The sequence below is a fragment of the Choloepus didactylus genome, assembly GCF_015220235.1.
Source record: "Choloepus didactylus isolate mChoDid1 chromosome 24 unlocalized genomic scaffold, mChoDid1.pri SUPER_24_unloc2, whole genome shotgun sequence".
In the NCBI taxonomy this organism is placed as follows: Eukaryota; Metazoa; Chordata; class Mammalia; order Pilosa; family Megalonychidae; genus Choloepus; species Choloepus didactylus.
Window position 1 is genome coordinate 481,191 of NW_023637605.1, and position 23,966 is coordinate 505,156.

General features: G+C 39.2%; 1 protein-coding gene across 1 annotated transcript in view; it reads left to right on the plus strand.

Moving 5' to 3' along the window:
* LOC119525178 (E3 ubiquitin-protein ligase HUWE1-like) overlaps positions 1-23,966 on the plus strand; it is a 195,496-nt gene that overhangs the window by 130,091 nt on the left and 41,439 nt on the right. The window contains 10 exon segments of the mRNA XM_037823780.1: positions 234-329; positions 870-1,139; positions 2,346-2,498; positions 4,129-4,256; positions 4,467-4,548; positions 5,193-5,369; positions 5,704-5,863; positions 6,148-6,506; positions 12,026-12,221; positions 13,247-13,414. Of these exon segments, the coding sequence (XP_037679708.1) occupies positions 234-329; positions 870-1,139; positions 2,346-2,498; positions 4,129-4,256; positions 4,467-4,548; positions 5,193-5,369; positions 5,704-5,863; positions 6,148-6,506; positions 12,026-12,221; positions 13,247-13,414 (1,789 nt within the window).

Below are 23,966 nucleotides of genomic sequence, written 5' to 3' on the forward strand. Positions count from 1 at the left end.
ATTGCAGCTGCCTCCCTATACTTCTCAATTTACATTTTGATTTCCCCCCTCTGTTCTTGTAGTGACCAGGTATGCCTAGTTGGGTTTACAGCTTTCAGAGCACCTTCCCTTCTTCTCAAAAGCTGAGCACAGGATGGCTGATTGGTTTTGAATTGGGGTGGCTTCAGTGGGGTTTTTTTTTTTTTTTTGATAGAGGTGGGTGTAGGTGCTGGATTTTCTATTGTTCTCTGTAGGATCTGAGCATGTCCGAAGAGGACCAGATGATGAGAGCAATTGCCATGTCTCTGGGACAGGATATCCCAGTGGATCAAAGGGCAGAGTCACCTGAGGTAACTAAGAAACAGGGCATCCAAAAGGGCTTGCTACTTAATCTTAGTATTTCTCTGAACATTCTGCTACTACTGCAAAGTAGTGGCATTAAACTCTAAAAGAAAGACACGAGAGTACTCATTCATCTCAACCTTGCCTCACTAACTACTTCTGTGTTTACCTGAAGCTTTAGGTAAAGCAGATGAAGCATTGACCATTATTGAAAAATAAGAGTCCCAAAATGTACTTGGCAGTGCCCATTAGGCCAAACTTGGCTGTGTATTCCTAGGTAACAAGTACTGCATTTACTATACTGACAGAGAATACAGTAAAATGTGTAGACATTATTATGTGGTAGGGGGTGTTGGAGGTGTCCTTCCCTCCTGCCTTCCCTGTCTTGCCTTAACCTGTATGGCTTCTCTCATATTTGTTGCCACACTCTGATGAGAATATCAACTGCCTGAGGAGACAATAGAAGATAATCCTATGGTGAGGTCTCCCTCATCTTTCTTCTGTCCAACTCTCCCTATATGCTATCATTCTTCCTTCCATGCCTCCAGGAAGTTGCTTGCCGGAAAGAGGAGGAAGAACGGAAAGCTCGGGAAAAGCAGGAAGAAGAAGAGGCTAAATGTCTAGAGAAGTTCCAGGATGCTGACCCATTGGAGCAAGATGAGCTCCACACGTTCACAGATACCATGTTGCCAGGCTGCTTCCACCTTCTTGATGAGCTGCCAGACACAGTGTACCGCATGTGTGATTTGATCATGACAGCAATCAAGCGTAATGGAGCAGACTATCGTGACATGATTCTGAAGCAGGTAGTCAATCAGGTAAGCTCCCAGGGACCAGAAGAGGGGAGCTTGTAAAGGTTTTCCTGTCATCTGTTAAAACCTGGTTTCTGAAAAGCATAGTATGTTTCCCTTCTACCCAATAGGAGTGTATTCTCCTTTGAATTCTATAGATCTGGAAACTGCTTCACAAAATTTGTTTGGAAGGTGAATAAAAAGCTGCTGCTGCTGCTTGTTTTTTTTGTTTTTGTTTTTTGTTTTGTTTTTTGTTTCTTTGTTTGTTTTTAGTGTCCCTTCTTAGATTCATCAAAAATGTTCAAAGTGTACCTCACCCTTGAACCAAACTGGGCCCCCTGGACTAGCAATGAGATAATGGTTTTCTCTGTCTTCCATGTTAACAACCACTTTAAGAAATAAATTCCTATCCCAATGAGTGCTGGTGATCTTTTATGTCTTCTTAAACAGTTTTTCCTTGTTATGAAATTAATACATGCTAATTTTAGAAGTAACATAAGAAATAAATTACTCAAAATCCACATACCCAGAGATAACCAGTTAACATTTAGGTTGTATTTCCTTTTCCATTAAAAAAAAATCTATGTATTTAAATTATTAGGATCTTGTTTTACACACTTTTAGAGCCTAGAAATGGGAAGAAATCAAAAAGGATAAACTTTTTTGACCACATAAACATCAGTGGAGGGAAACATCATAAAAGTAAAACACAAACTGTATAAAACTTTTTGTCACAGATATGACCAAAGTTTATTCTCTTTAGGTTATGTTAAGAGCTTATACAGATGATTTTAAGAAAACTAAGACTTGAGTAGGAAGGAGGCAAGGATACCAAATTCATTACCAGGAATTTAACAAATGCAAATTAAAACAAGACCAATATTTGTGACATTCAGAGCTTTTTATTTTAATGATAATTGTGTCTCTAATGATAATTTGTTTTCAGTGATAAATCAGTGAAAGGTTGTTGATGGATGGGTAAGTTAGTAGAGCCTTTTTGGGATGTAATTTGACTACATGCACCACAAAACATTCTCATCTTTTAGTGGTGACCTTTTAGTACTATACATCTTTCGATAAGGGCACAGAATCCATATGCCCATTGCTGTTTACCCACCCTCCATCATTGAATTCGTTGGGGTGGGGGGAGTAGTAGATAGAAATGTTGAGTGTTTTGACAAACTTTATTGCACTTCACAGTTACCTGTATTACCTACCTTTTCACTTTTCTAGGTATGGGAAGCTGCTGATGTATTGATCAAAGCTGCTCTTCCCCTGACAACAAGCGACACAAAAACTGTATCAGAGTGGATCAGTCGGATGGCCACCCTGCCCCAGGCCTCCAGTTTGGCTACTAGAATCTTGCTTTTAACACTGCTTTTTGAGGTAAGATTTTGGGCCCTGTAATTCATTCGTCAAAGAATTATCAAACACCTGCGATATGAGGCACTGATGAAGATATAGAGTCCCATGTTCCCTGCATTTCACGAGCCCATTGTTTCTGATAGCCTAAAACACGCATAATTAAGCCCAAACTACCGTATTCTCTGCTACATGATTGGTATTATTAATTTTATATACATTTTAGAAGGGTATAAGTGTCACTTCTGAATAATGATATATAGGGGCTTCTTCTCAGAACAAGTGTAATTAATTGAATTGGATCTTAAAGGATTAAGGTAGTTAAAAGAAGAGTTTTTGGATAACTATCATAGTTAGACAATGAAACACTTTTGGCCTTTCTAGGGAAACTCAAAAGCATCACAGACAGCAACTAATGCCAGAAATACAGTACTTATAATTGACAGCTAAATAGTTGGGTAGGATATTGAAATCACCTGTGGTTAGTATTGGGGGAAAAGGCATCAGATAGAATCCTCTGTCCTTTCATTACCTAGTCAGGCAATAAATTATTTTAGGAAAGAGAATCGCTCAGGCAGGACATGGAGTTATATCTCTCTTGTTCTAAGCAACATAAGGACTAGGAAGCAAGTGACTTTTAACAAGTGACCCATCCTTTGAAGCTCATCGTGTTTAATAGTAACATGTAAACTTAATGGAATAAACTCTTTATAGCAGGTTAGGAGATTAGTCCAACATATGTGTTAAACTCCATACCTACCATCTTGGTGCTTCCCTTTACAATGGAAGTGGTAATTCTTGTTACAGCTCCTTATGAATAGACACTTGAGAGAAAGAAAGGTAACACAGTACTGAATGCTGGGAGTCTCAATTTCATAATATAAAGAAAAAATAACTCCTGAACCACCACCAAAAAAAAATTGCAAGTAACAGCCTAGTATTTTCTTCTGGTCGTTTTGTATGCACTTAAACATTTGGGACGGACTATATAGAAAAATTCTTTTTTTCTTTCAGGATTACATTATGAATAATTTGCCATGTCACATGTACACTATACCATCTTTTGGATGTCCTCTAATTTTGTTAAATACAAATGTATTGGATGTGTAAATTTCATTGATTTCCTGTTACAAATAACGCTTTCGTGTAGCCCCAGTAAGGAGAACCATCAACTGTTGTGTTTATTACTGTACCAGAGAAGAAGCATCTTTTCATCTTCCTGGAGAGAATTTGTAAAGGTTCTCTGTAAATCATAACTTTACAACTTCTACGTAATTAGTATACATCTTAGATTATAGTCCCCAATTCTGTTAATAAGTTTCTTTATTAAGCATGTACTAATTTCTCAGGTACTGTGTTGGGTATGTTATATATATGTGTATGTGAATAGAAAATCTCATTTAATCATCACAGTTACCCCAGAAACAGACATTATATTCCCTTTGACCCATGAGGAAATCGAGGCCTAGGTAATTGAAGTAACTCATCTCAGATTACAGAGCTGGTAACCAGGGGAGTTAGAATTGAATTCAATTAGTTCTGCTATTCTTCACTCCTATGTTCCCCATAGTTCCTCTGTAGTGTGCTAATCCCTGTTACTGAGTATAAATTGGTGTTTGGTGTTTGTTTGTTTGTTTCCTTTGATCAATCACAGGTGTTGAAGCTACCCTGTGCTTGGGTAGTTGAATCGAGTGGCATCCTTAATGCCCTAATCAAACTCTTAGAAGTGGTCCAGCCTTGCCTACAGGCCGCCAAGGAGCAAGAGGAGGTCCATACCCCAAAGTGAGTGACCTTCTATCTATCCTGGTTTTACTTCTGTTCACCTGGGACTTGGCCTCTAGAGCTTAGGTCCTAAATCGGGTACTTTTCTGGGGTAAATCTCCAGTACTTTTGTGGTTTGGAAATTGTGAAGTACCCAGTAAAAGCAAGATATGATTTCCTAATTTGTGCAAGTTTCTGGCTTGCCCAGAAGAAATAATTTCTCCTTTTTAGGTGGATCACCCCAGTGTTGCTTCTGATTGATTTCTATGAAAAGACAGCCATCTCCTCCAAAAGGAGAGTCCAGATGACTAAGGTGTGTAATGTAATGTATGTGATTGCCAGAATGCTTCGCTTCTAGAATAAAGGGAAGACTAGAATAGGTAGGATGTGAGAGAGTAGTGAAGAGTGCAAAGGTCTCTGACCAAGGTAAAAATCTCTTAAGGGATCTTGATAGCTAGGTTTCTCTTCTAAATGAGGAGTTAAATTCATTTTTTAGGATACTGCTTGCTAAAGGACCCAAGAATTTACCCTGTAAGTGTTAAAGAAATGTGCTGTCTCCTGAGGAGTAATAACTTTTCTGGTAGTTGAAGGGCTGAGTTATATAGCAGTACCACCAAAAGTAAGCGTTCCTCATATGAAGGTTATTATATGCCACAGTATCTAAATACCTTCTCAGAATCTGAGAATTTTCATTCTGGTACATCTAAAATAAGTGTTCTCCTTTTGGAGGAAACAGGTGGAAAAAAAAAAGGAAAGCGGGAAAAGGAAGTTGGGGGAGGGCTTTGCCTAGGGAGTGGCTAAGAGATGTGAGAGTTAATGAATATGACAATTCCTCTCTAGGTTCACAAAATTTATTAACTATCTAATATATTTCTAACGTAACTTGAGCAGTGAATACTGATGTGATTACTTTTTCTTCTGACAAACAGTTTTACAACTTTGTGGTCTTGTATTTAGTACTTACAGTCTAACAACAACAATTGGCATTGGTTTGATGACCGCTCAGGACGCTGGTGTAGTTACAGTGCAAGTAACAACAGCACTATTGATTCTGCCTGGAAATCTGGAGAGACGAGTGTGCGATTCACCGCAGGCCGAAGAAGATACACTATCCAGTTCACTACAATGGTGCAGGTACATGGTCACCCAATGCTGTAAACTTTATTGAGAAGTGGGGACTGTGGTGGGTATGCCTTTTTATTTGCTTGTTTCTAAACCACAAGTCCCTAACGTGTTACAAGTAGTGTTATCATTACCACAACTAAATTGGTTATAGTTTTCAGAGAACTGAGTCTTCCTAAAATCTGGTTAGACTATGGGTCTGTGGCAATATGATACCATCCCCACCCACACATGATTTTAACTGTTCAGTATTTTCATCAGATGCATTTCGCCTGGGAGATTTCCCCCACTTCCCCACCCCCCATAGTTCTTTTTTAGGTAGAGAATTTTTTGTCTGAATTCCTAGGTTAATGAGGAGACAGGGAACCGACGACCTGTGATGCTGACTCTCCTTAGAGTACCGTGGCTGAATAAAAACTCTAAAAACAGCAATGGACAGGAACTAGAGAAGACACTGGAAGAAAGCAAAGAAATGGATATCAAACGGAAGGAAAATAAAGCCAGTGGTATAAACTTCAGTTTTGAATTTTTCAAGGGGTGTTTTATGTAAGGCTAGGGTGCCTTTATAGCTTAAGGTTTTGCTGATATTGTGAGTGCTTTCTTATTCATCAGATTACTTGGCAGCTTAACAATACACAGTCCTTCTTTATCTTTCTTTTCATCTGGTCTTAGAATTATTATTTGTTATATTTTTCTTAATATTGACCCAATAGTTTGGCTGATTATTTTGGAGGGAGAGATGTGGAAGGAAATATCAAGTTCAACTAAGTTCTTGTTTTCCCATTTATAGATACTTCCTTGGTCCTAGATAGTACAAGCACTGAAAAGGAGACAAGCCTGGAAGAAACCAAAGTTGGGGAGATCCTAATCCAGGGCCTGACAGAGGATATGGTGACAGTTTTAATCCGAGCCTGCGTGAGCATGCTGGGAGTTCCAGTGGACCCAGACACTTTGCATGCCACCCTTCGCCTCTGCTTAAGGCTTACCCGGGACCACAAATATGCCATGATGTTTGCAGAGCTGAAAAGTACCCGCATGATCTTGAATTTGACTCAGAGCTCAGGCTTCAATGGTTTTACTCCCCTGGTCACCCTGCTGTTAAGACACATCATTGAGGACCCCTGCATCCTCCGTCATACCATGGAAAAGGTGATTCTTTTTAAAATCAAAGGCTAATTTTACTGTATATCGTACTTCTGTTCTTCTTAATCTCAGAACAGATACACTTTTTCTATCTTTAAATTTACCATTGTAACACCTCTATCTAGAAAATTCTCTCCGGCAGTTTTTAGTTCTTGAACTAAGCCACAAAAAATACCAGCAACTGGTATTCCTGACCCCAAATTCTTGCCTTAATGATCATTCCCTTGTTTGTAGGAGTAACATTCAAGTATTCACCCAAGAGCCTGTTTTCAAAACATTATAGTTTGGCATTATAAAAGTTATAGAGTTTTTGGAGTGTTTATGATATGCCATGCACTGTGGTAAGCACTTTACAGATCCTCACAAAACTAAAGTTTATTTCTTTATTGTAGGAAATTTATGAAGTAGTGTAAGAAATGACAAAGTAATTACAAAAAAAACAGTAATTTGAGACATCGTTAGCATTAAGACAAGAAGGTGTGCAGGGAGGGATGAACACCTATCTTACTAGTAAGACTATTCCTCCTCATTACCTTTCCAAAATTCTCTTTCCTCCTACAAATTTTTTTGTCCACAGTTACCATAGGAATGTTTGACCAGACTTCACTTCCATTTTCCTCATCACATTGTTTCCCACATTTATAAGTAGCATTGCAATATGAATTTTTTTATATAGCTTTGTGTGTACAATGGTTTTCCTTAGAGATTCTTAGAAATTAGATCAAAAGGTATGCAGTTTTAACTTGCTCGCCAAAGGGGTAATATGGGCTTATACTTCCATGTGTGTACAAATACACATCTCTCATTCTTCATGCCCATTTGATTTCACCACATGTGCAAAGTCAAGAGGAGAGCTGTTAAAGGCAAGCCTGTACAGTGACCCAAGCCAGGTGACAGCCCAGCAGGAAAGAAACAACTGTAGATAGACGGAATTCTGACCTAAGAATAAAAAGCTTAATACCTTGAAAATGCAAGGAGAAAATGTAGGTCTTCATTGGGTGAGGGAAAGACTTTCTAAGCTTAAATAAAGTATGTTGTGTTTGGGGGTGTGGAGGAAGATCCATGACAGTTTTAACATATCAATTTGGTAAAATGTAAATACTTGATAAATGTCCATTTTAGGTACTGGGTTGGAGAAGTAGGCATACTCTTACTTTGGAAAGAAGTGGAAATTGGTGCAGCCACACTGGAGGGCAAGTTGGTACTGTCAGTTTAAGATATCCTTTGACCTAGAAATTCTGTGGCTAAGAATTGATCTAATTACTAAACTCGAGTACACCAAGCTACAAATACAGGATGTTCACTGCAGGGTTGCTTGAAATATCAATAAACTAGAAATCTAATGTCCAAGAATAGGAGACTGGACAAATAAATATTTATAATGAAATTACACTGTCCTGTATTTTAAAATATAAAAGTTATTTTATAATTACAGCAAAAAAGGAAGATACAGGGATTAATATGCTTGACTAAAGGGCATGAATGATTTGTAAGAAAAGCATCAGGATTCCCCAAGGTGCTTATCTTTATGAACATATATAATCCACAAGGAAATAGATAATGGAAAATGCAAAGGGGATGTTTTCTTTATGCTTTCCTTTATTTTCCATGATTGACAAGTAATTTTATCAGAAGAATGAGAGCATAGCAATTGCTAAGCCATATGGTATCAATCAATGCAAACATTTTGCAAATAATTTCATATCTCTTGTGACTATCATTATCTGAGACTGATGGTTGACTTTTAGACATAAAGAAAAGGTTTAAGAGAGGATCTAAGATGGCGACATAGAGAGGAGTGGAAGCTAAGTAGTTCCCCTGGAACAACTAAAAAAAAAAAAAAAACCAGAAACAACTAGTAAATAATCCAGAATAACTGCAGGGGGACAAACATGACCGTCCACTCATCATACACTAACCTAAATTGGGAGGATTGCCCGAGATCACAGCATAAAATCTGTAAGAACGAACTGCGGATCCAAATCGGGTGACCCCTCCCCCACAGCCCGAGCTACAAAGCCTCGTGGTGCCAGAGAGAAACGAATACAGCTCAGCTGAGTTCCAACTGGGGTTTTAATTAGCGAGTGTGAACTGCTCACTACGAGGTACAAATCCCCAACAAGTAGACAGAGGCTTTGGGTGACGACTGACCTTGGAGAGCCAGAGGGTCGCCTCGGAGTAGCTCTGTTCGTTTTTCTACTCAGTGGAGAAAGCCTCAGCCATTTTCTGTTCCCAGTTCTGTGACCCAGACAGGGGTGTGGCACAGGCAGAGAGAGACCACTGAAATGCTAATGACCTCCCCCTAAGACATCTATCTTCTCTAAGAGGAAAGGGGTGGGGCCCAGCTTTACTACCTGCCTTTCATTCAGAACTTACACCAGTCAAGAATTATAGGCTAATTTTTGCATCAGGCGGAGAGCGCCCCTGCACGGCCCAGCAGCCCAGGGCTTCCCTTGAGTGACAGAGTGCACTAGTGATGTAGCACAGCCTTCCCTCAGCAGAGGTCCTGGAAGATCACAGCTGTGAAGAGGGGCCCGCTTGGAAAACCCAGGGATGCTACATAAATGCCGGTGGTTTGTCAGTCAGCAACAGAGAAAATCTGGGGCAAAACTGAAATGAAGGCTTAGATTCTTGCAACAGCCTTGAATCTCCAGGAACACCTGGGAGGTTTGAATAGTAAAGCTGCCCTGCCTCCCTGACCACCCAGACACATGCACCACTTTAAGGGTGTACGGCTCCAATGGAAACCCAAACTTGAGTTCACCAACTGAACCCCACAAAAATCATTTCCCCACACACCACAGAGACAGAGTTGGGGACAACTGACTTGAGGGGTATAGGTGACTTGCAGATGCCATCTGCTGGTTATGTAGAGAAAGTGTACGCTCACCAACTTGTATTTCTGAAAAATTAGATTGGTATGTATTTTACAGCTTGAAAGAACCCTATCAAGCAAAGCAAATGCCAGGAGGCCAAAAACAACAGAAAATCTTAATGCATATGATAAAACCAGACGATATGGAGAACCTGATCCCAAACACCCAAATCAGAATAATCAGAAGAGACACAGTACTTGGCACAATTAATCAAACAATTACAATCGAGGAATGAAAAGATGGCACAGGATATAAAAGACATGAAGACAGCCATGGATCAGGATAAAAGAGACATAAAGAAGATCCTAGAAGAGCATAAAGAAGAAATTGGAAGATTAAATTAAAAAAATAGAAGATCTTATGGAAATAAAAGAAATGGTTGGCCAAATTAAAAAGACTCTGAATACTCATAGTACAAGATTAGAGGAAGTTGCACAACTCAGTGTCCTAGAGGTCCATAGAACAGAAAATGAAAGAACAAAAGAAAGAATGGAGAAAAAAAATCGAAAAAAATCTCAGGGATACAATCGATAAAATAAAATGTCTAAATTTAAGACTCATTGGTGTCCGAGAAGGGGAAGAGAAGGGTAAAGGTCTAGAAAGAGTATTCAGAGAAATTGTTGGGGAAAACTTCACAAACCTTCTACACAATATAAATAAAACAAAGCATAAATGCCCAGCGAACTCCAAGTACAATAAATCCAAATAAACCCACTCCAAGACATATTCTGATCAGACTCTCAAAAACTGAAGAGAAGGAGCAAGTTCTGAAAGTGGCAAGAGAAAAACAATTCATCACATACAAAAGAAACAGCATAAGACTAAGTTGTGACTACTCAGTGGCCACCATGGAGGCGAGAAGGCATATTTAAAACTCAGAGAGAAAAATATCCAACCAAGAATACTTTATCCAGCAAAACTCTCCTTCAAATTTGAGGGAGGCCTTAAATTTTTCACAAACAAATGCTGAGAGAGTTTGCCAATAAAAGACCTGCCCTATTTGAGATACTAAAGGGAGCCCTACTGACAGAGAAACAAAGAAAGGAGAAAGAGATATAGAGAATTTTAACAGACATGTATAGAACCTTACATCCCAAATGACCAGGACACTCATTTTTCTCTAGTGATCACGGATCTTTCTCCAGAATGGACCATATGCTGGGACATAAAACAAGCCTCAATAAATTAAAAAAAAAAAAACAGTTGAACATATTCAAAGCACTATCTCTGACCACAATGGAATACAAATAGAAGTCAATAATTTTTTATTTGTAACTCCACTATTTACTTCCTACATGATATAAAATACACAAACTCTAATGACAAATCAGTGGTTTTGAACTCAATGTAAAATATGTAATTTTTAACAAGAACTATGTGAAGTTGGGGGAATGGAGGAGTATAGGTACATAGTTTATGTATCGTGTTGAAATTAGGTTGGTATCAAAGAGAAACAAGATGGTTATGGATTTAAGAGTTTAATTTTAAGCCCTACAATAAACACAAAGAAATTATCAGAGAATATGACCATAGACATGAAAAGTACAGTATGGGTTAAGAGAAATGGGGGAAGGGGCAATGGGGAGTTAAGAAATGAGTGTAGGGTTGCTGTTTGAGGTGAACAGCAATTTCTAGTAATGGATGGTGGGAAGGCAATAGCATTACAACATTCTAAATGTGATTAATCCCACTAATGGAATGCTAGGGAGGGGGTGGAATGGGAAGATTTAGGCTGTATATATGCTTCCACGATTGAGGAAAAAAAAAACAGTCTAAACAGATGACAATTGAATGCCAAGGATGACCCTGGATAGGATCTGAGGATGGAGGACAGGAGGCCCAAAGGGATACAATTGAGACATAAGGAAAAGGAAATATAGAATGTAAGCTTTGTATCATTGTTGAATCTCTTGTACTTCTTAGCTGCGCTTAATGGGATTGCATAAAAGAATGTTCTTGTTCATGGGAATTGTGTATGTGAATTATAGTGTTTGTTCAAGGATGTGTGCAGCTTGCTCTCATATGTTCAGAAGACAGCAATAGATGATGGATGATAGATAGGGAGGGAGGGAGAGAAAGAAGTACCGGTGTGACAACATGTTAAATTTAGTGGATCGGGGTATCGGGGGGGGTCAGGAAATGCTGGAGTTCTGTGTATGGGGTTTGTATTGTTTTTGCAACTGTTCCTGTAACTTTGAATTTATTTCAAAGTAAAATGTAAAAAAAAAGAAAAGGTTTAAGTTTGTTCTTATATGCTAAGTTGACATCAGTGTTATATTTCTAGAGTTTGACCCATTCTGGTTTAAAATTGGAACAGAATTTAGGAAGGCTAGGAGCTGGCATTGAAATGTGGGAACTATAATCTGGATGAATAATAAATGGTCTAGACATATCTCCTAATTTCTATAAAGATCACATGCAGTCTGATCTGATAATTGATAGTTGTGGGTAAATGCTGTAACTTCTGTAAGCCACGTTTTCTGACTCGGGAAGGGATGGGATTTGAAAGACCATGCTTATGTTTTTCCCAAGAATCCAGAGCTGTCATCCACTTTCTTGAAGCATTTTATCCTTAATGACTTCCTTGACTACAGTTGTGTTTTTAGACAGTAGTGTTTAATTAGCGGTGTTTCTCCCTCTCTTTACTAGGTCGTTCGCTCAGCAGCTACAAGTGGAGCCGGTAGCACTACCTCTGGTGTTGTATCTGGCAGCCTTGGCTCTCGGGAAATCAACTACATCCTTCATGTCCTTGGGCCAGCCGCTTGCCGCAATCCAGACATTTTCACAGAAGTGGCCAACTGCTGTATCCGCATTGCCCTTCCAGCTCCTCAGGGCTCAGGAACTGGTGAGTTTCACTTGTTCCTGGCCTTTGAGTCACGCAGTCTGTGGCGTGGTACAACACTGGAGATTTTCTGTGAGATCTATAACTTGGAAAGCCTTCTTAGGCAAGCCTTTAGACATTGGCTTGTGGGTCATTTAGGTCAATTCAGTAGGTCCTTCAGTAGCTTCTCCGGGCTTTGCCATGTGGTATTCCCTACCAGAGATCCTTACCTTTAAAGAGGGGAAACAATTAGATAAATACAAATTGTGGAGCGTTCTACAAGACAGCTGGCCTAGACTCTTCAAAAATGTTACATGACATGACAGAATTCTCATAAAAGGAGACTAGGGCGACATAACCACTAACAACATTGATTGGATTCTGGATCTTGAGAAATTTGGATATGGGTTATGTATAGATAATATAATTACCAATGTTAAATTCGTTCATTATTGTAATGGTATTATTAATATGTAGAAAAATGTCCTTGTTCTTAAGAGATGCATGTGGATATACTTAGGGGTCATCATATGGTGATTCTAGATGAAAAGTGTATGGATATTTATTGTACTGACCTTTCAACTTATCTGTAGGTTTGTGAGGTTTTCTTGTTGCTGTTGTTGGTAATAAAAAATTGGGAGAGGGGACTAATTTATTTTGGCAGTTCACAGCTATATACCTGGCTCTGTGCTGGGTATTTTTCCTAAAAGCTCTCATGTCATCCACAAAACTAAATTTCAAGAATAAGAAGATTTGAGGTTTGTTGGGGGTAATTTGGCTATGATCCAGTAACAGAACTGGATTTCAATTTCAAAACCAAGTCTTTACAACTCCAAAGCCTGTGCTTTTTCTACTATTCAATATTACTATTTTAAATCCCAGGAGAAGATTTAGAGAAGGTAAAAGCCAGATTTTCTAGTAGGCTACTTGAAAACTAGTTGGTAATGGCCTTCTATCTGAAACCCTCTTCGGAGTCTTTGTTTCTCAGTAACTAAGTTTAGGTGCTAGTTCATTACTGACTGATTTTTCTCCCCCTCACTTTGGCTTAGCTTCAGATGATGAATTTGAGAATCTTAGAATTAAAGGCCCTAATTCTGTACAACTGGTGAAGACAACTCCTTTGAAGCCCTCACCTCTGCCTGTCATTCCTGATACCATCAAGGAGGTGATCTATGATATGCTGAATGCTCTGGCTGCGTACCATGCTCCAGAGGAAGGTATGTGGCTAGCCCACCTTGGGAGACTGGATGCCAGAGGATGTAACTTGGCCTGGGTCATTTCAAACACCCATGCTTAGTGAGCACTCACTGTGTGTTCAGGTTCTGGGAATCAAAACAAATAAGAAACACAGTGCAGTTCTCTGAGGAAGCTCTGAATCCTACAGTATGACAGATGCCAGGGTAGTGGTGACTCCTAGGGCAGGGCATTTAATTAACATGGTGGGGGAGGGAGGGGTAGGACAACTTCTTAGAATAAGTGATGTCTGAAATTAGTCTTGAATGATAAGGATGAGGAGATTGACAGAGTTCTGTTCTATTAGAGTACATGCCGTGGGGAGGGAAGGGTGTGTACAAGATTCAGAAGGTTAAAAATATTAAAATAGCACCAAGTGAGCAGGTTAAAAATAAAATACCAGAAAGTGTCTAATGTTTTCACCCTCAGAAGCAAAGCATCTTTATTGCTCAAACAGCTGGGAACAATGTCATGTTGTTCCAGCCAGTGTCCTGGCCTTTTGAGGCCACTGCCCCACACCTCCTTTAGTCCTGGTTTGGGTGCTTCTTCTAAGTGCTAGGAAAGTGATGACTGAATTGCTTGGAGCCCGATTCCATTCCAGTCAAATCCTTCTGGATTTTATTGCTCAGAACTGCCGAAATTTGAGGAATGTTGCCTTAATAAATGAAAATATGAATCTTTGGTGTTTCCTGTACATATAGCACTGTGATCCATATAGAACTCCTTGCTTCTATCACTATCACAGAACCCTTACCCATCTAGTCTTCCTTCACCCTGAAAATAATTTTGTTATATACCTGTATCAATCTTTTACTGAGCTTCCACTGTGCTAGGTATAATGCCAGGCATGTTCATTTAAGCTTAGTAGTGATAGCTGAATAATGTGAGGGGAATAAATTGCCTGTGGTCACAAGATGAGTTAGTGATAGAATGAAAATTTTCAACCATGCTCTATTGCTCCTCCTTTTTTTTTTTATCATCATTTTATTGAGATGTATTCACATACCACGCAGTCATACAAAACAAATTGTACTTTCGATTGTTTACAGTACCATTACATAGTTGTACATTCATCACCTAAATCAATCCCTGACACCTTCATTAGCACACACACAAAAATAACAAGAATAATAATTAGAGTGAAAAAGAGCAATTGAAGTAAAAAAGAGCACTGGGTACCTTTGTCTGTTTGTTTCCTTCCCCTACTTTTCTACACATCCATCCATAAACTAGACAAAGTGGAGTTTGGTCCTTATGGCATTCCCAATCCCATTGTCACCCCTCATAAGCTACATTTTTATGCAACTGTCTTCTAGATTCATGGGTTCTGGGTTGTAGTTTAATAGTTTCAGGTATCCACCACCAGCTACCCCAATTCTTTAGAACCTAAAAAGGGTTGTCTAAAGTGTGCGTAAGAGTGCCCACCAGAGTGATCTCTCGGCTCATTTTGGAATCTCTCTGCCACTGAAGCTTATTTCATTTCCTTTCACATCCCCCTTTTGGTCAAGAAGATGTTCTCCATCCCACGATGCCGGGTCTGCATTCCTCTCTGGGAGTCATATTCCACGTTGCCAGGGAGATTCACTCCTCTGGGTGTCTGGTCCCACGTAGGGGGGAGGGCAGTGATTTCACCTTTCAAGTTGGCTTAGCCAGAGAGAGAGGGCCACATCTGAGCAACAAAGAGGCATTCAGGAGGAGACTCTTAGGCACAAATATAGGGAGACCTAGCCTCTCCTTTGCAGCAACCGTCTTCCCAAGGGTAAAACTTATGGTAGAGGGCTCAACCCATCAAACCACCAGTCCCCTATGTCTGTGGTCATGTTAGCAACCATGGAGGTGGGGTAGGCGAATACCCCTGCATTCTCCACAGGCTCCTCAAGGGGGCACTACATCTTTTTTTTTTTTTCCTTGTTTGTCTTTTTTCTTTTTTTTTTTTTTAACATTCCCTTCTTTTTTAAATCAACTGTATGAAAAAAAAAGTTAAAAAGAAAACAAACATACAATAAAAGAACATTTCAAAGAGACCATAACAAGGGAGTAAGAAAAAGACAACTAACCTAAGATAACTGCTTAACTTCCAACATGTTCCTACTTTACCCCAAGAAAGTTACATAATATAGCAACATTTCAGTGAACGTGTTCCTACTACATCCATCAGAAATTAACAGACCATAGTCATTTCTGGGCATCCCCAGAACGTTAAATAGCTTATCTGTTCTTGGATTATTGTTCCCCCTTCCTTAATTGCTCTCTACTGCTAGTTCCCCTACATTCTACATTATAAACCATTTGTTTTACATTTTTCAAAGTTCACATTAGTGGTAGCATATAATATTTCTCTTTTTGTGCCTGGCTTATTTCGCTCAGCATTATGTCTTCAAGGTTCATCCATGTTGTCATATGTTTCACGAGATCGTTCCTTCTTACTGCCGCGTAGTATTCCATCGTGTGTATATACCACATTTTATTTATCCACTCATCTGTTGAAGGACATTTGGGTTGTTTCCATCTCTTGGCAATTGTGAATAATGCTGCTATGAACATTGGCGTGCAGATATCTGTTCGTGTCACTGCTTTCCGGTCTTCCGGGTATATACCGAGAATTGCAATCGCTGGATCGAATGGTAGCTCTATATCTAGTTTTCTAAGGAACTGCCAGACTGACTTCCAGAGTGGCTGAACCATTATACAGTCCCACCAACAATGAATAAGTGTTCCAATTTCTCCACATCCCCTCCAGCATTTGTAGTTTCCTGTTTGTTTAATGACAGCCATTCTAACCGGTGTTAGATGGTATCTCATTGTGGTCTTAATTTGCATCTCTCTAATAGCTAGGAAGCTGAACATTTTTTCATGTGTTTCTTGGCCATTTGTATTTCCTCTTCAGAGAACTGTCTTTTCATATCTTTTGCCCATTTTATAATTGGGCTGTCTGTGCTATTGTCATTGAGTTGTAGGATTTCTTTGTATATGCAAGATATCAGTCTTTTGTCAGGTACATGGTTTCCAAAAATTTTTTCCCATTGAGTTGGCTGCCTCTTTACCTTTTTGAGAAATTCCTTTGAGGTGCAGAAACTTCTAAGCTTGAGGAGTTCCCATTTATCTATTTTCTCTTTTGTTGCTTGTGCTTTGGGTGTAAAGTCTAGGAAGTGGCCTCCTAATACAAGGTCTTGAAGATGTTTTCCTACATTATCTTCTAGGAGTTTTATGGTACTTTCTTTTATATTGAGATCTTTGGTCCATTTTGAGTTAATTTTTGTGTAGGGGGTGAGGTAGGGGTCCTCTTTCATTCTTTTGGATATGGATATCCAACTCTCCCAGCCCCATTTGTTGAAAAGACCATTATGGCTCAGTTCGGTGACTTTGGGGGCCTTATCAAAGATCAGTCGGCCATAGATCTGAGGGTCTATCTCTGAATTCTCAATTCGATTCCATTGATCTATATGTCTATCTTTGTGCCAGTACCATGCTGTTTTGGCAACTGTGGCTTTATAATAAGCTTCAAAGTCAGGGAGTGTAAGTCCTCCCACTTCGTTTTTCTTTTTTAGAGTGTCTTTAGCAATTCGAGGCATCTTCCCTTTCCAAATAAATTTGATAACTAGCTTTTCCAAGTCTGCAAAGTAGGTTGTTGGAATTTTGATTGGGATTGCATTGAATCTGTAGATGAGTTTGGGTAGAATTGACATCTTAATGACATTTAGCCTTCCTATCCATGAACATGGAATATTTTTCCATCTTTTAAGGTCCCCTTCTATTTCTTTTAGTAGAGTTATGTAGTTTTCTTTGTATAGGTCTTTTACATCTTTGGTTAAGTTTATTCCTAGGTACTTGATTTTTTTAGTTGCTATTGAAAATGGTATCTTTTTCTTGAGTGTCACTTCCGTTTGTTCATTTCTAGCATATAGAAACATTACTGACTTATGTGCATTAATCTTGTATCCTGCTACTTTGCTAAATTTGTTTATTAGCTCTAGTAGGTGTATCGTTGATTTCTCAGGGTTTTCTAGATATAAGATCATATCATCTGCAAACAATGACAGTTTTACTTCTTCTTTTCCAATTTGGATGCCTTTTATTTCTTTGTCTTGCCGGATTGCCCTGGCTAGCACTTCCAGCACAATGTTGAATAACAGTGGTGACAGCGGGCATCCTTGTCTTGTTCCTGATCTTAGAGGGAAGGCTTTCAGTCTCTCACCATTGAGTACTATGCTGGCTGTGGGTTTTTCATATATGCTCTTTATCATGTTGAGGAAGTTTCCTTCAATTCCTACCTTTTGAAGTGTTTTTATCAAAAAGGGATGTTGGATTTTGTCAAATGCATTTTCAGCATCTATTGCGATGATCAATTGATTTTTCCCTTTTGACTTGTTAATGTGTTGTAATACATTGATTGTTTTTCTTATGTTGAACCATCCTTGCATGCCTGGAATGAACCCCACTTGGTCATGGTGTATGATTTTTTTAATGTGTCTCTGGATTCGATTTGCAAGTATTTTGTTGAGGATTTTTGCATCTATATTCATTAGGGAGATTGGCCGGTAGTTTTCCTTTTTTGTAGCATCTTTGCCTGGTTTTGGTATTAGATTGATGTTAGCTTCATAAAATGAGTTAGGTAGTGTTCCATTTTTTTCAATGTTTTGAAAGAGTTTGAGTAAGATTGGTGTCAGTTCTTTCTGGAAAGTTTGGTAGAATTCCCCTGTGAAGCCATCTGGCCCTGGGCATTTATTTGTGGGAAGATTTTTGATGACTGATTGGATCTCTTTGCTTGTGATGGGTTGGTTGAGGTCTTCTATTTCTTCTCTGGTCAGTCTAGGTTCTTCATATGTTTCCAGGAAATTGTCCATTTCTTCTGTGTTATCCAGTTTGTTGCCATACAGTTGTTCATAGTATCCTGTTATAATTTTTTTAATTTCTTCAGGATCTGCAGTTATGTCACCTTTTTCATTCATTATTTTGTTTATATGGGTGTTCTCTCTTTTTGATTTTGTCAGTCTAGCTAGGGGCTTGTCAATCTTGTTGATCTTCTCAAAGAACCAACTTTTGGTGATATTTATCCTCTCTATTGTTTTTTTGTTCTCTATGTCATTTATTTCTGCTTTAATCCTTGTTATTTCTTTTCTTCTACTTGGTTTAGGGTTGGTTTGCTGTTCATTTTCTAGCTGCTTCAGTTGATCCATTAGTTCTTTGATTTTGGCTCTTTCTTCCTTTTTAATATATGCGTTTAGTGCTATAAATTTCCCCCTTAACACTGCTTTTGCTGCATCCCATAGGTTTTGGTATGTTGTGTTCTCATTTTCATTCGTCTCTATATATTTAGCAATTTCTCTTGCTATTTCTTCTTTAACCCACTGATTGTTTAGGAGTGTGTTGTTTAACCTCCAGGTATTTGTGAATTTTCTAAGTCTCTGATGGTTATTGACTTCTAATTGTATTCCATTGTGGTCAGAGAATGTGCTTTGAATAATTTCAATCTTTTTAAATTTATTGAGGCTTGTTTTATGTCCCAGCATATGATCTATTCTGGAGAAAGTTCCGTGAGCACTAGAAAAGTATGTGTATCCTGGTGATTTGGGATGTAATGTCCTGTAGATGTCTGTTAAATCTAATTCATTTATCAGATTGTTTAGGTTTTCAGTTTCCTTATTGGTCTTCTGTCTGGTTGATCTATCTATAGGAGAGAGTGATGTGTTGAAGTCTCCCACAATTATTGTGGAAACATCGATTGCTTCCCTTAGTTTTGCCAGTGTTTCTCTCATGTATTTTGTGGCACCTTGATTGGGTGCATAGACATTTACGATTGTTATTTCTTCTTGCTGAATTGCCCCTTTTATTAGTATGTAGTGGCCTTCTTTGTCTCTCAAAACATCCCTGCATTTGAAGTCTATTTTATCTGAGATTAATATTGCTACACCTGCTTTCTTTTGGCTGTAGCTTGCATGAAATATTTTTTTCCATCCTTTCACTTTCAGTTTCTTTATGTCCCTGTGTCTAAGATGAGTCTCTTGTATGCAACATATTGATCGTTCATTTTTTTTGATCCATTCTGCGAATCTATATCTTTTAGTTGGGGAGTTTAATCCATTTACATTCAACGTTAAAACCTTGAAGGCATTTCTTGAATCGGCCATCTTATCCTTTGGTTTATGTTTGCCATATTTTTCCCTCTCTCTATTAATATCCTTTATTGTACCCATACCGAATCTCTTTAGTACTGAACCTTTCTCCAAGTGTCTCTGTCCTGTCTTTGTTTCTCTGTCTGTAGGGCTCCCTTTAGTATCTCCAGTAGGGCAGGTCTCTTGTTAGCAAATTCTCTCAGCATTTCTTTGTCTGTGAAAAATTTAAGCTCTCCCTCAAATTTGAAGGAGAGCTTTGCTGGATAAAGTATTCTTGGCTGGAAATTCCTCTCACTCAGAATTTTAAATATATCGTGCCACTGCCTTCTCGCCTCCATGGTGGCTGCTGAGTAGTCACTACTTAGTCTTATGCTGTTTCCTTTGTATGTGGTGAATTGCTTTTCTCTTGCTGCTTTCAGAACTTGCTCCTTCTCTTCTATGTTTGACAGTGTGATCAGTATATGTCTCGGAGTGGGTTTTTTTGGATTTATTCTATTTGGAGTTCGCTGAGCATTTATGATTTGTGTATTTATGTTGTTTAGAAGATTTGGGAAGTTTTCCCCAACAATTTCTTTGAATACTCTTCCTAGACCTTTACCCTTTTCTTCCCCTTCTGGGACACCAATGAGTCTTATATTTGGACGTTTCATATTATCTATCATATCCCTGTGGTCCATTTCGATTTTTTCAATTTTTTTCCCCATTCTTTCTTTTATGCTTTCATTTTCCATTCTGTCATCTTCCAGGTCACTGATTCGTTGTTCAACTTCCTCTAGTCTTGTACTATGAGTATCCAGAATCTTTTTAATTTGGTCAACAGTTTCTTTAATTTCCATAAGATCATCCATTTTTTTATTTAGTCTTGCAGTGTCTTCTTTATGCTCTTCTAGGGTCTTCTTGATTTCCTTCATATCCCGTACTATGGTCCCATTGTTCATCTTTAGTTCTTTGAGTAGCTGCTCTACGTGCTGTGTCTCTTCTGGTCTTTTGATTTGGGTGCTTGGGCTTGGGTTATCCGTATCGTCTGGTTTTTTCATATGCTTTATAATTTTCTGTTGTTTTTGGCCTCGTGGCATTTGCTGAACTTGATAGGGTTCTTTTAGGGTTTGTAGACCTACTGAAGTCCTTATCTCTAATTTATCAGATCTACAGCTTCGTGGAGTACACTTTCTCTAACTAACCAGCAGGTGGCGTCCACGAGCCACCTGTTCTCCACAAGCCAGTTCTCCCCTGCTTAGCCTTTTTGGTGAGTGGGGGAGTGTGTCTTGTGGGGCCCAATTGGTGTACCAAGCTTGCGTGTGTAGTTGGTGTTGCCTGCCCTGTATGTGGGGCGTGTTTCTGGGCAGTCGGGGAGGGGGGGGTGGCCCTAACAATCAAATCTCCCTGATGATCCTAGAGTTTCAAAGGTGCTGCAATAGTCTAATCCTTCAGTTCAGTCCTGCCACAGTTTGTCTCTGCCACTGACCCACAAGCCTTTGGTATTGGCGTATGGCTCCTGAGACTTGCAAGTGGGCCCCTCTTCCAGGCTGTGCACCCCGGGTCCTCTGTTGAGGGATGACTGTGCTATGTCACAGGTGAGTGCCGTCCCCCCAGGGCAGTTCTGGGCTGCTGGGCTGTGTAGGGAGGCTCCCAGTGTGCTCAAATGATGGCTGAATGGGGCTTTGTTAATTCACACTGCTCCACCTTCCCAGTTCTGGGACATTCAGCTGAGGTTGCAGGGAAGGCTAATGTCCACGCCCAGTTTTGTGGTGTGTGCCTGTTATTTGAAGCACTTCCGTCACACTGGGTTGTCTGGGGCAGCTCTGGGCTATGGGGCTGGCGATGGGCAGGAGTGTTTCCTGTCCACCAGGATGGTGGCTGTGAGTGGACACCCCCCTTTTCTTGGGAAGTTGTGTTGTTTATTGAATTTTCTCAGCCACTGGATTATTGCCTTTTGTCTCAGAGCTCTCTTAGTTCTGCTCTTGACTTGACGTGCCCAAATTGCAATTCTTTGAAGCTTTCTGTATTGGGCTTCTTAGAGTAATTGTTTTAGAAAAAGAAAAAAGGATTTAAAAAAAAAAAAAACGGCCCTCCTCAGAGATCTAATGGGTTATTGAAATGCTAATAGACGAAGCAACCAGGGTCATTAAGGAAAGGTCCACAGGGCAGAGAGATCAGCTTTTCTTCGGGATTTGCATATGCGCCTCAGGGCCTGAGCTCGGGCTTGAGCTCTGCCCTTCCCCCTTCTATGTTCACCAGAACTCCAAAAATCTTCCGCTTTTATTTTGGAGTTTTTCGTGTTGTTTTTTTTCTATGCCTGTCTCCTCTCTGCTGGGCTGGCTGCTCTCAGAGTCTCTGGTGTCTGGTCTCAGTCTATCTATGGTTGGAGTTTGAATCAGTAGAATGAGTTTCCGATAAGAGCAGCCACTGCACTTCTCCCTTCTCCTTCCCGGAGCTGACAGCCCCTCCTCCCACGGGACTGAGCCTGGCAGGGAGGGGCGCGGGTCCCCTGGCCGCAAAAACTTACAGATTTCGCTGATCTCAGCAGTTCCACGTTTTCATGAGTGTTGTATGAAGTATGCCCAAAGTCAGATTGCTCTGTGGTGTCCAGTCCACGCAGTTCCTGGCTTTTTACCTACTTTCCTGGAGGAGTAACTAAAACTTACAGCTCACCAGTCTGCCATCTTGCCCCCCCTCCTTTTTTTTTAAATTATGAGAATGTGTTTTATGTAACCTGATACATTTCACAACCGCTATTTCAACATGTAATCAATATATCAGTTATTAAGGAGATACGTATATTTTTAATGCCATTTTATTGATATATTCACATACACTGCGTTCAAAGGGTTTGATCAGTGGTACAAAGTAGCATCACATAGTTGTGCATTCATCACCACAATCCATTTTAGAACATTTTCATTACTCTGAAAAAAGAGGAAAAAACATCCCATGCTCCTTATCCCCCCAAATTATTGACTCCTGGCATTGGTCTTTTACATGTTACTGTTGATGAAACAATATTAAAATATTACTGTTAACTATAGGCCATAGTTTGCAATAGGTGCATTTTTCCCATATCCCACACTTATTAATTCCTTGTAATTTTTTTTCAATGCTTAATCAATTTATTTCAATCATTAACAAAATCAAGAAGACTATAGTTGAAAAGATACACAGAATAGAAGTCAATTGACCAGTCTACCTATGAGGTGAAATTTCTGACCTCTTTCTAAATTTTTATTCTGGTTATTCATAAGAAGCTAATCGGAAAGTTTCTCTGTAAAACAATGTACCATTGCTACTTTAAATGCTGGTAATTTTCTTTAAATATGTTATTAAGCTGTCAAAACATAGTAAGAGGATGAATTGCTAAATTTTTATGTTCTATCATCAAAAGGGTTTTTTTTGTTTTTTTTTTTGTTTTTCGTTTTTTTTTTGTTTTTCCCATTTTTATTGAGATTGTTCAGATACCATACAATTATCCAAAGATCCAAAGTGTACAATCACTTGCCCCTGGGTACCCTCATACAGCTGTGCATCCATCACACTTAATTTTTGTTCAATTTTTAGAAACTGTTCATTACTCCAGACAAGAAATAAAGTGAAAGATGAAAAAAGAAAAACAGAAAAGGAAACTCTAAACCTCCCCTATCCCTAACCCCCCTCAATTGTTGACTCCTAGTATTGATATAGTACATTTGTTACTGTTTATGAAAAATGTTGAAATACTGCTAACTGTAGTATATAGTTTGTAATAGGTATATAGTTCTTCCCTATATGCCCCTCTGTTATTAACTTCTAATTGTATTGTCATACATTTGTTCTGGTTCATGAAGTGTTTTCTAGTATTTGTACAGTTGATCATGGACATTGCCCACCATAGGATTCAGTTTTATACATTTCCATCTTTTGACCTCCAGCTTTCCTTCTGGTGAAATATATGACTCTGAGCTTCCCCTTTCCACCTCATTCACACACCATTCGGCACTGTTAGTTATTCTCGCATCTTGCTACCAACACCCCTGTTCATTTCCAAACATTTAAGTTCATCCTAATTGAACATTCTGCTCATACTAAGCAAGAGCATCTACATTTCTTCCACAAGGCAGGAAGGAGAGTCAAAGAAGATAGAGAGGCAAAAGAAAGAGGAAACAAAAAAAATGACAGCTAGGAAGCAGCAAAAGGGAAAATAAGCTTAAATCTAAGTAGAATAAAGAATCAGACAATACCACCAATGTCAAGTGTCTAACATGCCTCCCCTATCCCCCCCTCTTATCTGCATTCACCTTGGTATATCACCTTTGTTACATTAAAGGAAGCATAATACAATGATTCTATTAGTTACAGTCTCTAGTTTATGCTGATTGCATCCCTCCCCCAATGCCTCCCCATTTTTAACACCTTGCAAGGTTGACATTTGCTTGTTCTCCCTCGTAAAAGA